Source organism: Diceros bicornis, chromosome 18 (assembly GCF_020826845.1).
Source record: "Diceros bicornis minor isolate mBicDic1 chromosome 18, mDicBic1.mat.cur, whole genome shotgun sequence".
NCBI lineage: Eukaryota > Metazoa > Chordata > Mammalia > Perissodactyla > Rhinocerotidae > Diceros > Diceros bicornis.
Window position 1 is genome coordinate 17144905 of NC_080757.1, and position 16675 is coordinate 17161579.

The window sequence follows — 16675 nt, forward strand, 5'->3', positions numbered from 1 at the left end:
AACCTCCGTGAAATACCAACTTCCGAGGGGCCTTCACTGGCACCACGGTGAAAGTCAAGGGAAAGTGGGAGAAAGAGCACGGTTTGCCAGGCCAACTGTGTGCTCAATTCCTGGCTTGCACACTAGCTCTAAGGCCTTGAATTACTTACTGAACTTTCCTGAGCCTGCTTCCTCCCTATAAAATAGAAAAAATAATTCCTGCAGAGCAGGAATAGGGGCTCATAAGATACAGGCTGTTGGTGATAACACACAGGAAGTGCCTAGGACAGTGTTGACACATAGTAGGTACTCAGTTGGTACTGACTACAATTGTTATTGCTGTTGGAAGCTGAATGGGCTACATATAGAGTCAGAGCGATCTGAGAGCGGATCCAGCTCAAACTGGGAGACCTCTGGCAATAACTTAACCTCTCTGGGCTTCAATTTCCTCATCGATAAAACAGGGGATGATAACAGGTCCCCTGCTGGGTTGTTAGGATAATGTCAGGAAAGTACCCAGCACAGCATCTGGCACATAGTAGGGCTGGTTAAATGTTATGTTTTCTTCCATTCTTCCTAGACCAAATGGAAAAATCTAATTTCTGTGAACCCAGCAGGACTGACGAGCTTTCTTTTCATTGTGAGAGACCCCAGGATGAGGTTTCATGTCTCTTTGCAGAGCCCAGACACATTTCCCAAAGAGGTCCCCACTGCACAACTCCAGGGGGTGCCATCCCACAGAACACACTGCCACCCTGGCCCCAAAACTCCAAGAATGGGGTCTTTCTCCTAAAACTGCACCTTCAAGGGAGAAACTCGTTCAAAGAGATGGCCCTCAGGCTGTTCAGGCCCAGGGTAACATGCAGCTGAACAGGGTGACCACAGGGAGGAAATCAATTGTTGCTATGGGGAGGAATGTCCTCCAGCCGGGGAAATAACTGGGCTTAATTACACAGCATCTTTGGTCTCCGTAATCTTGATCCATTAAACCCTTGCTGCTGGCCAGGAGGCAATGCCCAGGAGGAACTGGTTAGCCTAGCACACTAATAGGATCAGCCCTTCAATCCCATGAAGGTAATTATGGCCACATCCTTCCCCAACAGCCTTGAATAAACCCACAGATCCCTTGTCAATGTGGGGCTTTTCTAGGCAGCACCAGCTCCACTGACACACCAGGGAGGCCAATGGCCATGCCGCCTGGAGTGACAAGGACTCTGAGTTCCATCAGCACTGGCCACCTGAGGCCTCCCAGCCACACAACCCCTTCTGGAGACTTTGCTCACCTTAGGCTAAGTGCCTGACCACATCTGCCACACCTACCTGTGGTCTAGAGGGACATGACGGCATCAGAGGCCAGGGTGGAGGAAGGGGAATGGTACCTGACAGTTAGGTCACCACAAGGCCCACATCTGCCCATAAAGACCACACTGACCCTGTCAGTTTCTGTACGGCCAGTAAACCCATATTCGTCTTTCGTTCTGGTGTGTGATGGGAAAGGAAGGAGAGGAAGAGAAGACAGGAATAAAGCATAGGGGCAGAAAACTGAGTGGGAGGCCCAAATAAGGTCTGAATCTGGGGACAGGGAACTGGCTGCCCCATCCACAGTCGGTCATGGTACCAGCTGGCCCCTCTTCAAAGGCCTCTCTGCCAAATGCCTTGGGCAGGGGGTGGGACTGGGCATCAATCCCCAAACCCCACAAGGGGGTACATCCTATAGTCTGCCTGTTGCCCTGATTTCTTTTTTCTTCCCCATTTACAGGGTCTGTCAGGTTCTCCCCAAGCTTCAGGGATGAGCAAAACATTTCCACTGCCAGTCAGGGGCATCCATGGCTCCAACTGACCCCATCTTGCCCAAATAAATGCGAGCTAAGGCAGAGCAAGGCCACAAGTCAAAATCAGCCTCTCCTGTCCTGCCCTGGAGACAGGTAAGCCCGCAGGCCTCTCCTGGTACTCCACGGAAAGTGCTGAGACCCTGCAGGTAGAATGCGGTGGGTACTCAAGCCCCATGGATCCAAGCCTCAGCCTATCACAGCCAGGGGCCCGATACAGGCAAACAAGGTGGAGATGTGGAGATGATGAGATGACGTCAAGTTGTCCAGGAGCTGCCTAGTTCCTGGTTTGCCCCCAGAGGGCTCAAGCCGAGCCAAACAGCCACAGCACCAACCCTGGCCGTGAGGTCTTCCAATCACAGAATCACAAGCCCCAGCAATGCGTGGGACTCCCTGGGGGGGTCTACGACTCCACTACAAGCTACTACAATTACCACATCCACACAGCCAGAAACTTGTGAATGGGCCAGCTAATGGGTTTCGGGATTTCTGATGGAGTAAAGAATTAAAGGAGCCAAGAACCCAGAAGTTTTCTTCTCTCTCTCATACTCACTCATGCAACCAAAAATTACTGAGAGCTTATTATGCACGAGGCACTGGGCTAGGTACCACCTGAGAACCTGGTCCAACACTCTGCTCCTGCCAGTCCCCCCGCCCTTTTCCAGCCCCTTCCAAACTCCTCTGCAAGCCTTTCATGGATCCTTGTTCTGCGATGAGGACCGTGATGAGCTGGACAGCTGAGCAGGTCAATAACACTCCTCATCTTCAAAGCTTTATAAACATTAACTAATTAATCCATATGGTACCCACGAGAGACATCATAGCCTTGCTTTACAGAGGGGTGTGCATAAGGAGTGGGCACCAGAATCACCCAGGAAATGGACCATACCTCAGAGAGCAGCCCAAGTCTTCCACCCTACCCGCAAGAGTGAGGTTTTTCTCACCATCCCCCCATCTTCTACCCACCTAACAGTATTTTCTAGCTAATTCTCCACAAATGTTCCTGTCATTTCTTCCTGTTTCCAAAGAACAACGACAGCAGCAACCACAACAACAACAACAAATTATGTTCCTCTGAGTAGATGACTTAATTCTTCTGCCAGCCCCACCTCTGAGACTCCAGCAGCCATGACAACATGGGCTGGTGTTATGACCGGGGTTATTCCGAGGATAAGAAAACATCCACCTGCAGGAGTTCACTAGCACATCGGGGTGGTCTGGGTGACAAAGTTGCTCTGATCCAACCCACAAAGTCTGTCAGGCCAGTGGCTTGGTCCTTGGTGCGGCTAATATAGAAAGAAGATGGGGAACTGAGGTAGGGTCATGATCATCTAGAGATGGGTTTGTATCCCCACTGCTCCAAATGCTTTCCTGGCCCTTGGACAGGGCATGGAGTCTATAAGGGACATAAAAATATCACAAGAGACTGAAATATCGCTCAGAAATGTTGCTTAGGGTAAGAGAAGTGAGCTCCAAAAGGTAGGTTCTAGTAACAACAGATGATCATGTTCTGCCTTCTGTGAGGTTCAAGTAACTGCAGGTTTTTCCTTGGCTCAATAGGGTAGGTATGTTTGAGGTCAGAGCTAAATTGCTTGGGACAAAAAAGAGGCTGAAATGACAAAGGAAAAGACCTTAAATGTAGTCCTCAGTTCTCTTTTAAATAAATCCTGAACATATAGTTATAGATTTCCCATTTGAGGGGGTGCCAAATTATTAGCCTGCCTGGGGCACCTATACTTTTCAGTTTGGATAGATTTAGAGGGCAGTCTCCACTCAGAGGGACAGAGAAAGTTTCAGAGCACCGCCCTCACTCCTTTTGAGATAATTCCATAGAACTTAATTTAACCCAACCTAATCCCACGGTATAGAAGAAAACCAGGAGAAAGTGGTAAGTGTTTAGTGGAAAGGGTAGTGAGAGAAAGATATACAGAAGACAAAACCAAAAAGAACACAGCTCTGCAGAGAGAATCACACCAGCTCCAGGGAAAGAATCTCAGCAAAGCAGTGAGGGGCGAAGCTGACATTATTACATTAATGTGGGAAAATGAGCGGTACGGAGACAGGATGTGGGGTGGCTGGAAGCCTCATCTGCCGCTCCAGCTTATCAGAGGCAAAGACCCTGCTCCATCAGTCCCAGATCACTCTGGTAGCTGGGAGCCAACCCATCTCCTTGAGTCAGACAAATCACCATCACCGCAGCCCTTCAGGACTTCCACCGTAGGGGAGAAAGGGGGTTCCCTTATCAAATGACCATCAACCTGCAATGGAAGTGGGTACACTCCTCCTGGCACAGATGCTGAAGCCAGAAAGAATGAGCTGACAACTCCAAAGGCAAGAAGTCTGTGACGGGAGGGGCTGGTGGGCAGTCTGTCACCTTAGGAGTAGAGAATCACTGACCCCAGTGAGCTCAGACAGAGCCTCTCCCACCCCTGCCTTGCCTCCAGGACTAGGCCCCGGTTCCTGCAAGATATGGACAGGGTGGGGTCAGAGTCACTGAGGCCACTTACCCTGCTGGACCAGTTCAGGGAGAACTCTGTGACAGACGACCAAAGAGACAGATGTTCCCCATTCCATGATATTTCAAGGCCTTGACTAAGCTCAGACACATCCAGGTGAAATTCAAAGTCTTCCTGACCATCTTAGGGTATGATCTGAATTCCAGCTTTGTCATTGATCAGTTATGGGACCTGGGTAATGATCTGAGCTCACGGAGCCTCTCTGTAAAATGGAGATAAGACCACCTGTCGTCTTGCAGAGTTGTGAGGTTTGGAAAGAACAGGTGGAAAGTGCCCAGCATGGTATCTGGCATACAGTGGGTCCTCAGGAGACGCTGTTATCACTTTTACTGGGATCAGCCTCTATCACTGGATCATTCACATCTCTAAGAAGTACAGTGGCCACCCTGTGCCCTGGGTATATCCCCTTTATCATTCCTGATGGATTTGGCATTTGTGGTGACGTGTCACCCCAGGATTGTGAGCCTTGTAAGCAACAGCTTCCCAAGAGGCAGAGGAACTTCCTCTGGGAGCCACAAAGCCATGCTGACAGGCAAATGGCAGCCCGGGTATTTGTTTTAATTTAGGCTCTTGTCAAGAGGAAACTTCATGGCTAACAGCCCAAACATGACTGCACAGCACCTCCCCAGGAAGCCTCATTCTACAGCTCTCAAATAAGCCATTTTGAAGAGAGAGGCAAGGACTCCTCACACTGCTGCCAAGTCAGCACCCCCCTCCCACCCCCACCCCCCCCATCTAGGCTGCCCCAGGAGCTCAGAGGCCAGGGCAGCAGAGTAGACAGCTCAGATGCCAGCCTGCCCAAGTCAGGGCTGGTTAACGAACAACCCCAAAGAGGCCCTTGGTCTAATGCCCTTTTCTGGTCCCACCTTCCTCAGGTCAGAAATTTTCAAGGCAGCCTCTGGCAATTTTGCTTGGGGGCGGGGGGAGCAGACAGAAAACTTAGAAATGATCAGGTCAGGGAGTCTTCTTCAGGGCAATGGAGAGAAAGCCGGAGACAGGTTTCCATAGGATTCTATGCTTCAGAAAATCTGGAAACCAGTACTGGGTTTCACAACGAGTCAGAAATATTCAGGAACATAAGCAGTATGTGAATGCGAGGCATTGTTATGACTTATTTGCAAAAGCGCAGCTAAGAGGAGGTCACTAATCCTTCCTTCGGGTCAGGAGCTGATCTGCAGCAGGGCTCTGAACAGATGTGTGCCCCCGTTCACACAGACACACGTGCACACCCACGCCACACAGCCATGCGCCCTGATGTTCACCCACCCATGCTGGCCTCTGCAGGGGCAAGAGCAGATGGAGCGGCTGGGCGGCTGGGCTTGGTGCAGGACCGACACCCAGGGGATCCAGCTTTACCCTTTTGATGTTAAAAAACCAAAGCGGAAAGAACCATCACAAGGAGAGCTCCTGGGAGGAGGAAAGGAAGGAAAAAAGGATGGAGGAGAGGGAGGGAGAAGAAGAAGGAGAAGAAGATATGGGGAATGACAGGGACCCAAGGGGATACAGAGGTCAGAGGCTGGATGCTGAGTACCAAGGAGCCTCCAGGACAAGACCTTGGGATTCAAGGGATCATCTTTGCCCTTGTCCTAACCCTAACATGACTGTTACATAGGAACCTGAGCCAGGTTGACCCTTAAAAATGTCCCACGGCATCCAGTGCTCAGAGCCAGAACCTGCCTCCCCCAACACCGTCCCCCTGCCCCTGCCCTAGGCTGGGAGACACAGCAAGAGAGAGTGGGAGGGTCCCACTGAAGTGATCAGGAAGGGCGAAATTCACTTAACTATCTTCTTCAGGGGCCAGCAGGACCCTCTTCCGACATTACTGAAAGGTCGGGGAAGGTCTCAAGAGAGGGGTGCGGAGGGCAGTACGTTAGCCACCGAAGCACGGCAGGGTGGGGAGGGGGGTGCTCACGGCTCGGCGCAAGCCCCCAGAACGTAGAGAGATCAGTTACACATCCCCAGCGGCAGTGCAGGAGCAATCACATGATCGCGGCAGATTTGGGAGCGAGGGGGTGGAGAAGTCGAGGTTTGTTTTTTTCTTTTTGGGGGTGGGGAGGTGTGAGGGTGGGGGTGGTGATGAGGCTGGCAGGAAAGACTGCTGAGCCGGAGGTTTTCAGCCCCTTCATCCAACGGCCCCCACGGAGATCTGCACCTACCGTCTCCCTTCCCACCCCACCCCACCCCCACCCCGAAACACACAACGGCCTCAGGATATCCCTGAGGTGGCAAACTCGGGCGCCAAGGACTTTGCCAAAATGGCCTTTCTGCTTCAGCGTGGGCAGAAGGGGCGGCCGGCCGGGGAGCGGAGGCAGCCCGACAAGGGCTCTCCCCTCTTCCTGAGGGGTGCTCGGTCACACAACAGGTGGGACAGGGTAACAAAGCTCTCCCGGCCCCGTGGGTCCACCGCCCCCCGACCCGCTTGCAGTCCGCTCTGGGGACCCCATCTGCGGGCGAATGCGGGGGCCCCACGCTGCTCCCCCGCCTCCCGGCCCGCTGGGCACCTGGCCGGCCGTGCGCGCAGCCCCCAGCCCGCGCCCGGCTCCCCAGACAAGCCCGGGGCCGTCGGGGCGCCGCGGCCCGCTCCCCGGCTCCCCGCCGAGCGCACACGTACTGCTGTAGAGGGTGTCGATCCAGGACAGGCGCGGCAGGCCCCGGTGGCTGAGCGGCTCCATGCCCGCGGCTCGGCGCGGCGGCGGCGGCTCGGTCAGATCGGAAACCCGACCCTCATCGCACAACAAAGGAGGGAGGGCGCGGGCGGCCGGGAGGGGCGGCCAGCCCGGGAGGCCGAAGTTGCCGGGCGCGGGGTGGAGGCGGGCGGAGGCAGGGAAACAGGTAGCAGGGAGGAGCGAGCCGGAGCCGCCGGGAGGGCAGGGGTGGGCGGGCGAGGGCAGGCGAGCGCCCCCGGGAGCCCTTCCGGCCACTGCGGCCGCGGCCGGCCCCGCAGCGGATCGCGGAGCGGCGGCCCCGCAGCCCGCCCGCCAACTAGCAACTTCCCCGGGGCCGCGCGGCGCCCGGGGGCGGGGGGCGGGGCCGCGACCAATCGGCGCGAGGCTCCCGCGCCCCCTCCCCCGCCGCAGCACGCCTCCAGAGCCCGGCGGGGGGGTGGGGAGCAGCCCAGGCCCCCACCGACGCCCGGGCGAGAGGGGCTCCAGCCCGGGACAGAGGGGTGGTCCCGCGGTGGTCTCCGGGCTGCGGCGCCGGCCCAGGCTCCTCTGCCTCCCCTCGCTGGGCTCAGCCGAATTCTGGCGACCCGCAGACTAGGTGCCGCGGGGAGTTCTATGGGCCCGCAGGGGTGACATCACCTGCCACCCCAGGATCTCTAAGCGCAGTTTCGGGGACCGGTGCGGCTGCCTGGCCCCTCCTCTAGGCAAGCCTGGGGGACGGCGCCGAAGGGGTTAATGTTCTGCCCGCGCGGGAAGCTTTGGCCGCCCTGGGACTCTTTCCTTCCAAACCTTAACAGCGCCTCTTCTATTGAAACACCCTTGACCTAAAAGCTCTACACACCAGGGGCAGCGGATGGAGAAAGGCGGGAGGCTGGGGGGGTCAATGAGGGTCTGTGGAGGACAAACTGGGGTACAGAAGAGGTTCCAGGGTCTCCACTGGGTTCCCTCCAGGAGCTTTCTCTGGGGATCCCACAGCACAGGAGGCATTCCATGAATGCATAATCACATACAAGTTGAGGGAAGACTGGGGTCAAGAGGGCTCTGAGAACAGAACCTTTAGAAACAAAATTGTTTCTAAGACCCACAAAGAGTAGTGAAGAGGTGGAGGAGGGCTTTATGCCTGTCTTCTGGGTGCTGGTTCTATGGGAGCCAAAGCAGCTTGGCTTTGCGGCAGATTCACTCCTGCAGGCCTTCTTGGTCCAAAGGACTCTGGAGAAGGGACTGGAGGGGAGGGGAGTGAGGCTAGGGTCATCCAGGGCAGTGGGGGCTGACGCTCCTCTCCTGAACCCAAGGAAAGGGAGGCAGTGGGCCCACCAAAGGAACCCTGCACTGGGCCATTTATGCTGCTTTCACCTCAGAAAGTGAGGTTTCTGATAATGGAGCGGACCCTCCCCACCCCCCAGCCCCAAGCAGCTTAAAGGGCATAGCTTTCATGGGACCTAGCTCTAGGGCCTAGGGTTTGTAGCTCACCTTGACCTTTGTGGGGGGCAGTCTTGTTAGCATCCACAGAGCATTAGGGGGAGGAGTCTCCTCATCATTCCGAACAAGCACAGACCTAGTTGTTCTTAAGGGGAGAAGCAGACGTACCCTTGATGCTGGAAGGAAGCCTGCACCCAGCCCCTGCAGCTGCTTGGGTCCAGGCCTCCAGAGCTGCCCGAGGAGAGATGGTAGCCACCAGCTCACAGCAGGTCAGGTGAGCCCCTGGGAGGTGCAGGGGAAGTTGCTCTGGGGTGTAGAAAGCCTCCACAGGTGGCTACAGTGGGTGTTTTTCAACCATGAGGTAACATTGGCCGCACTGGCCCCTCCCCAAGACCACTCTGCTCTCCCCCACCCAGCCCTCCTGCCTCAGGCTCTGGCTCTGTCTCTTGTGGCCCCTCCCTACTCAGCTGTCACCCTCCCACCATCTCTGACTTGCACACAAGACTGGGAGGACCAAGGAGGCACCTGGAGCTCAGCAGAGAGGGGGCGTGCATCTCCAATGAGATGCTCCAGAAATAGAGCCAGGATGGCAGAGGAAGCAAATGGGCTCTTGGAGGAACGAGAGGGAGGATGGTGAGAGCGGAGGAGCAGTGAGGGGCCCAGGGCCTCTCTTCTTCCCACATGGAGCTAGCAGAAGGCACAGAACCCAGAAGGGTGGAAACAGCAGCACTGCCCCCTCCCCAACTACCACCACCACCACCAAGGCAGCCTGGGCCCTCTCTGCACTCCTGATGGCCACATCCGGGTCCCAACTGTGAGGATGCCATGGATGTATGTTTCTCTGTGAGTCACATACATTTGCATACATTTTACATTTTTATCTACAAAAGCTTGAACAAGCTATTTTCAGCATTTTTCAAGCTAAAATGTTAACAGTTGCTCTCCTTAGCGTTGCCATAGTTTGCTTTTTTCCTACATTCTGTCCATCCTGTCCTGGACCTCCCACTCCAGAATACAATATAGGATAGAGGGAGAGAAGAATCTTGGAGGCAATAGGAGAAACACTTCTAATAATTAACAGAGTGCCTACTGCGCACCTGCTTGGATCTTAGTGCTTTGTTTACAAGATTATCTCACTGTGAACCTCACTGTTATCTCAGTTCCCCCCATTTTCCAGATGAGAAAACTGAGGCACTGAGCAGCTGAGGCATTGCCCAGATAGTAAGTGGAGGGCTGGGGCTTGAACCCTGGCTGTCTACTCATGCTCTTAAATGCCATCTGTGCTGCCACCACTGTCAGCTGACTGGTGAAAGCAGGGTGGCAAAGGTCCCTGGAAATCTTTGCTGGCCCATGGGTTAGAAACTACCTTCTAGGAAAACCTTCTGGCCTTTTCCATCACTATGCACCTGTCTCACACATATGTGTCCCGAGAAAGGGCAGTTACTTCAAGATCCCTTGATGCCTTTACTGGATGGCTTCTAGTAGATGGTAACACCATACAGCCTGACTCTAACCTTGGGTATAGGACAGGTGTGTGAGCCTTTGAGCACCAGGGTTATTTGAGACTGGAACAGAAGCCTCCAGATTCCTGGCACTGAGGGTGGGGAGGAGGTTGGGGGAGACCCAATACCACATCCCAGGAAGGAAGGAGTTAAAAAGTCATTCTCATCTGCATTTTGCCAAAAGTGAAGTGCTCTGCCAGCAACCCCAGTCTGTCAGAGCAGCAGGGGGCGTTCCTGTGGACAGACCACCCTTATTCAGCTAAGTGCAGACCTGCCCATGCACCCCAAGGCACTGAATCAGCACCCATCACACCGAGTCCTCCAAGCCCGCACTAACCACTTAACTAACCAGTCCTTTGGGTGAACACTCTCCACCTTCCCCAGCCCTGCCTCCGGCCTGTGCACACATGCTGTCCTCAGCTCCCCACCTCCCGTGGTGACCAGTGACCAGCCTGCTCCTGCCTCTGCACCATATTTAAGGGGGATTTAAGGGCTGGTTGCCTTGCCGGGAGCACTGGGCTGATGATGAGAGGCTGAGTGGGAAGGAGCTATACCCCATTCTGAAGGTCAGTGCCTTGCCCTTAATTCCAAGGGGTGTGCTACTCCCCGCCTCTCCAACACCAACCCTTACTTCTACCAGCCACTTGGCCAGGATGCAAAAAGGGTGACTGTGCTTAGAAGCAAAACTGGGTATCTCCGCTCTTCTTCCCTCCTCACTGTTAGCAATCCAGCTCCACTGCGCACAACAGGAAGACCCCGGGAGTCCCTGCTTCCTTGATCACCCAGAGGTGGTGAAAATGATATCAATTTACCTGTCCCCACGCTGGGGCCGGCAGAGAGCACCAGTGTGCAGAGGCTGGATGTACAGGCGGTCGTGGGTGGGGCCCTCTGCATTCAAATAAAAAAACAGAAAACAAACGGTGATAGCCAAAAATCCAAGACTTTGGACCGTTCCTGGCAGATCAGCTCTTTAAAAGCTGGGACTGCATCTTTTTTCACTGGGGTATCTACCTCGCTCAGCCCAGTGGATGAATGAGGCTCAGGTAGACCTCCAAAGCAGCTGTAACCACACTATGCCCCCAGATCAGCTTTCTGCCAAAAGCCCAACAGATGGACATTCAATAATGTATGCTGAATAAATAAAATTAATGACAGCTAACATTTATTGAGTGCTTCCTAAGTGCCAGGCATTGCTCTATGTGCTTCGTATAGATTATCTCACTTAATCCTCATAATAAGCCAAATTCCACAGAAGCAGAAAGGCTAAGCCGTTGGCCAGCTAGCAGGTGGTGACACTTGGAAATGAACTGAGATTCTGAATCCAGAGTCCACGTGTGTCACCTCTGTATTGGGCTGCAATGAGTGAATAAATGAATAAACAGAATGAAGTTAAGCTCAGGGAGGAAGAAACGGGAGCTACAGGAGGAATGAAAGGCAGCGTAATTCCAGAACCCCCAGGGCCACCAAATGATTAAGCAAAAAGAGAGCTGGTTCCCAAAGAAAACCGAGTCTACTACAACAGGGCAGATGACCTGGAGACAAGCTAGATGCAGTCAACCCAATGACAGGTCCCTGAACTCCAGTCCCTGCCAAACTCCACTGCTTCTATGCCTTGGGCCAGTCTCGAGCTTTTCCAGCCTTAGTTTTCACAGCTGTAGGCGGGCACCCGGGAGGATCAGGCAGATGACCTCCAGGCTTCCTATCTGCCCCAGTGGACTACAAACTCTGCTTCCTAGTAGACCCGGGGGTGGCCTGTTTCTGGCTACTAGCTTCCTTTCCTTTGCCTTGGTACAGTAAAGCAGCATTTACTGTTCTAAGATTCACCCTCACCCCTTGGGCCTAGAAAGAAGGAAATTCCCCAGGCCTCGACTGGGTCACCTCTAAGGAAGAAGGCTTGGCCTGACGGTTCCGTCCTTCGCCCTCTTCCTACCTGTCTCTTCCCAGCCTCTTTGCTTTTCCAGCAAGACAGTGGGATCTACAGGCGGCATAGAGTAAGCCAAAGCACTCCCCAATTATTCATTTCTCTACCCAAGTTCTGTGTCAGCTTGAGTCATGGGAAAGATCTGCAGCCCTGGCAAGACGTGAGCCAGAGAACTGCATTCACTCCTTGTTGCCTCCCTCTTCACCATGGCCAGAAGGCATGGTGACATCCAGGTCCCTGAAGCCATGAAGCTCCCCACACATTTCCCTGGGGCTGTGTTGAAGCCCCGCTCCCATGGCCAGGGGCCACAGCAAGTCTAGCATCCTGGGCAGAGTCCCTGCCTTAGATTATACTAAGCAAGCTGCAATTTCAAGCGAGTCTCGTGCCAAGCCCCAGCGAAGGCGGCCAATGACATGGCTCAGACTGCACCACCCAGGGGTCAACATAGGAGGTTTCCTAGAGAGGATCAAAGGGCTCAACAGTAGGGTCTGGAGCCCCTTCCTAATTTACTTACCACAGCATCCCCATCAGCATTTGGAAAGAGGCCAGCATTAAAGACGGAAGGATCCTCTAAGTCCCAAAAACCCAGAGACCAAGTTCAATGGCTCCAACTTTATCAGCTCCAAGCGACGCAAGGGCATGTCCAGCCTGGCTCAGAGCTTACAGGCTGGCCCTCTGCCTTTCTGTGGTCACCACTCCCCTGAAGCTGGCTGTGCGTCTTGTTCTTTCAGCCAGAGTTCTGCAGATGCATCCCAGCCCTGCGTTGCTCTGCCAGGAGCTCTGACGCCACCCGCCAGCCTGGCCCTGTCAGTCAGGACCAGGAGTGGCCGCAGGGGCTGAGGGCAGCTGTCAAGGAGACCAGCTCCAAGAGGTGGCGGCTCAACATTCAGGAAGATGAGGACAACAGAGCATCAGAGCCTAGCCAGTGGTGCTTGTCATCAGCAGAGTCTCGCTTTGGGGTGACTGTTCAAGTTTGCGGTGTGTGGCGGTGTCTCTTTAAGGACCAGGCCTCTTTAATGCAAGTTCCCTCCGCAGTCACTCCTGCCTCCAGCGGTCCTGCGGCAGACAGTGGGGGCTCCCACGCGCCATCTGGTGGCCCAACAGAGCAGCACCTCAGCCACCAGAGGCGGTCTTGCCACCCTGGCCACAGTCCCGCCAAGAGGCCTGGAGATGCCTGCCCTAAAATCTCAGCTTTGCCCACCAGATTCTGCATAGGGCTGTGGGTTACCATTGTGAGCAACGAGGTTAGGGAAGTCGGGAGGAACTCCATCTGGGGTCAGGAGACAGCAGGAGCCCCCAGGAGTGGCCTGGGAAGAATAAAAAGCTTCCCTAAGATACTCTCAAATGGGGGGATTTCCCCAGCCTCCCTGCTTGCCAGCTGCAGGACCTGATGCACGGCTGTACAACCCTGCCCCGTAAACACTGGAATAGTGGTTCTCAGTTAGGGGAGGGATAGTTGGTATTGCCCCACCAGGAAGTATTTTTAAATGTATAGGAGCATTTTCTGGGCCAGCCTGGTGGCATAGTGGTTAAGTTCACGCGCTCCGCCTCAGCGGCCCGGGGTTCGCGGGTTCTGATCTCAGGGATGGACCTACGCCACTCCTCAAGCCATGCTGTGGCGGTGTCCCACATACAAATAGAGGAAGACTGGCACAGACGTTAGCTCAGGGACAATCTTCCTCACCAAAAAAAAAAAAAAAAAAACAGTATAGGTGCACTTTAAAGCTAGAGATGTTAAAATGTCCTGTAATTTGCAGAACTGTCCCAAAGAATGTCTGTCCCCAAATGCCAACAGAGTTGAGAACATTACTTGGTTGGGGGGAACCGAGGATGGTTCCTTGGCAAGCTCATACCCCTCTGTTCTTCTTTTCCCCATCATTCTGCCTTTGGTGCTTCCTTAAATGTCCCCTTTATAATCTTAAAGGTGGAGAGAGGGCATCTGGCCCAGGTGCTCTGGCCCAGGCCACCTTCACAAGGGTTGCCAGTGCCCCTGTCTGCCCCTCCCGAGAAGCCAGGCACACACTTGCATCCAGCCTGCATCACGACCCTTGGAAGGAAGAGGCAGACAGGCCGGCAGCCTAACTCAGACCATTAGGAACCAGCAAGAGAACCAAGTCTCGGAGAAGAAATCACAGAAGACCAGCCATCCTCTTTTCCCACAGGACCACCCCGCCTTCCTTCCCACGAGAGTGACTCAACCTAGCCCTGCTCTCTGTCCCCAATCTGTCCCAGGACACCCATCTTTTACATAAGGCACTTTCGGGTTCTGATCCTGAAACCTTGTGACTCCTAATTTCCCCTTCCCAAGCTCACCACACCCTGTCCTGGGCTGGTCAGCTCAGTCTCATGAACACAGTCTGGTGCCAGTGGCTGACATGAGAAACCAACACATATGTCACGTGTTCTAATGAAGGGAGAGTGGAAAAGAATGAAACTCTGGCTGCAATGGTGAGTGAAAGCCACACAGTGATCCCACGTGAACTGGGTCTGATGGTCTGAGCAGTCTCAGGCTCACGAGGCTAACATCATAGCTAGAATGATCAATTGGAGGAAAAAGTTTCCCAGCACCCCACAGAACCAGACAGCACTTCTCATTACTGTCAGAATAAAGACCTACATCCTTTTGGTGGCACATAGGTCCCGTGGCCTGGCCCCTCCCTTCCTTTCAGCTTTATCTGGCACATTCTCCTCCTTGCTCTCTCTGGCTTTCTCAGAACTTTTGCACAGGATGATAATCTCTGGCTAAAACGCTCTTCCCCAACTCTGCCTGGATATCGCCTACTCTTTCCTCTGGTCTGAACTTAAATATCACTTCTGCTAGGAAGCTTTCCCTGACCACCAGACTAGCATTTAGGATTACTCAGTACTCCTGTAAATCATTCAATGCCTGTCTCTTCTGCCACACTGACAGCTCCCAAAGGGTACGAACCACATCTCTCTTCTTCACCACTTTAACGCCAGCACCTTGAAATAGTAGTTTCAATGAATGAATGAGCAAATGAATGAGTGAATGACCCAATATGTTCCTGGTCACAAAGAGCCTGGAATGAGGGAGTACAGACTCTTCAGCCAGCCCAGCTCCAACAGCTGTCTGGGCTGGTTGGGATGCCATGTCGAGAATGGTCATGCTCTCCAGAAAGACTCAGGAAAAAACACAGGATCCTAGAATCAGATGTGGGGCAGGAGAACCATTGCACCAATTAATTCTCTAACTGCTCACACGAAATCCCAACTAAAAACTCCCCAATGCACAGGGCTCCCTCGCTAAGCAGCCAGCATTTGATGCTGGACTCTTTTTACCCAATCAGACTCCAACATGGAAATGGGATAGAAACCAAGAAATGGTTCAGCCCACTAAGGGAACTTTGGTCTCAATTCACAGAGTCCTTCTCCTGGGCCTGTCCCATTTGCAATTAAATTTGTTTTTAGAGGAGGGAGGCAAACTGTAGCTCTCCTCTGGGAAAAAGCAGTCTCAGGGTGCGTGCCCATCCTGTCTCTCCTCCTGTTGTCTGGTAGGATGCAGATGCTGGGAGTCTGAGAAAGAAGATGCTGGGAGTCTGAGAAAGAAGATGCTGGTTGCCTGCAGCAATGCTGAACTCCCCTGTCCCAGGGGACTGTAGGCTGAAGCTGTCACTCAACCACTCCCAGTGATGACACTGATGCCCCTCTAACCAGACAGATGGGAAATCTTGCCTTCAGCTCAGCAATGGGAGAAGTATGATGGAAACTGATTCTGGGGACCTTGTCCTCCCAAGGACCTAGCTTGAGAGGATCTGCAGGCTGTCTGACAGATGGACAGACAGACAGACAGACAGGGCTTGGGCAGACCCTCTGTGGCTGCTGCTTGCACTGAGCCATGGTGACCACTGGGCAGGCCTAAGACTCACCTGGTCTGCTGTGTACCTGCAAAAAGGGAAGAAGGTTCCTTTTCATTTTCCCTTCACTGAAACAAAGAGACAAATAAAACACCCAATTTTTAGTTAAGGTCTGATTTGTTGGGCCTTGAGTCTGTGATGGTCCAAAATATTACCCTAGGCCACTAGGGTCGGTAACCCAGATGGTTAGCTCTCTAAGCTATCTGCCAGCTTCTCACCTGCTGCCTAGTAAGGATGTCCTGGCAGAGTTAATACTCTCAGGGTTCTTCTCTCCCCTGAAATGAAGAAACCTGGTGGGAGAAGGTAGTGGTCGTCAAGGAAGAGCAGACGAACAATGATAAAGGTGAGTGCAATACTCATATTTTGCTTACCATGCCAGGGATAATCTAAGGACTCTGCATGTATTAAGTCATTGAAGTATCACAGTAACCCCCAACTGCCCCAGAATCCATGTCTTTCCCCCTCAACATACCACTACCTCTCTCCAACAGAAGGGAAAGAGCACTAAACTGAGCACACCCTGAATCCAGGTCCCAGCTCTGCCACTAACTTGGTGTGTGACCTTGAGGAACTCCCATTCCCTCTCTGGGCCTTGGTTTCCTCACCTTGACATGCAGGGATGAAGGCTGTCCCATCTAGGATTCCTTGAGAGAGAGATGACCATAAATAGCTGATAAAGGAGGGGAAAAACTTGCTTCTTTCTCAGTCCTCAGTTCCCCAATATTTCAGGAAGTTCCATGGGTTTTAAGGGCTAGAAAAGTTATTCTATAGCTCATTGAATATTCCCTGAGCCTCATACAGTGGTCCCTTGGTATCCACGGGGGATTGGTTCCAGGAACCCCCTCGGACACCAAAATTGGTGGATGCTCAAGTCCCTTATATAAAGTGGGGTAGTGTGTACAATGAATACAGCCGGCCCTTCGTATCCGCGGATTCAACCAACAGTGAAATTTTGATCTGTGATTGGTTGA

General features: G+C 53.4%; 1 protein-coding gene across 2 annotated transcripts in view; it reads right to left on the bottom strand.

The window, feature by feature from the left end:
* The window catches only part of ABR (ABR activator of RhoGEF and GTPase), a 180536-nt gene that overhangs the window by 131127 nt on the left and 32734 nt on the right, over positions 1-16675 (bottom strand). The window contains exon 1 of one of the 2 annotated variants that reach the window (XM_058560161.1): positions 6936-7215. The exons of the other annotated variant lie outside the window; for it this stretch is intronic. Within the exon in view, the coding sequence (XP_058416144.1) occupies positions 6936-6996 (61 nt within the window). The 5' untranslated portion in view covers positions 6997-7215. Of the gene's footprint in view, positions 1-6935; positions 7216-16675 lie in introns of those variants that run through there. 2 annotated transcript variants of the gene reach the window in all.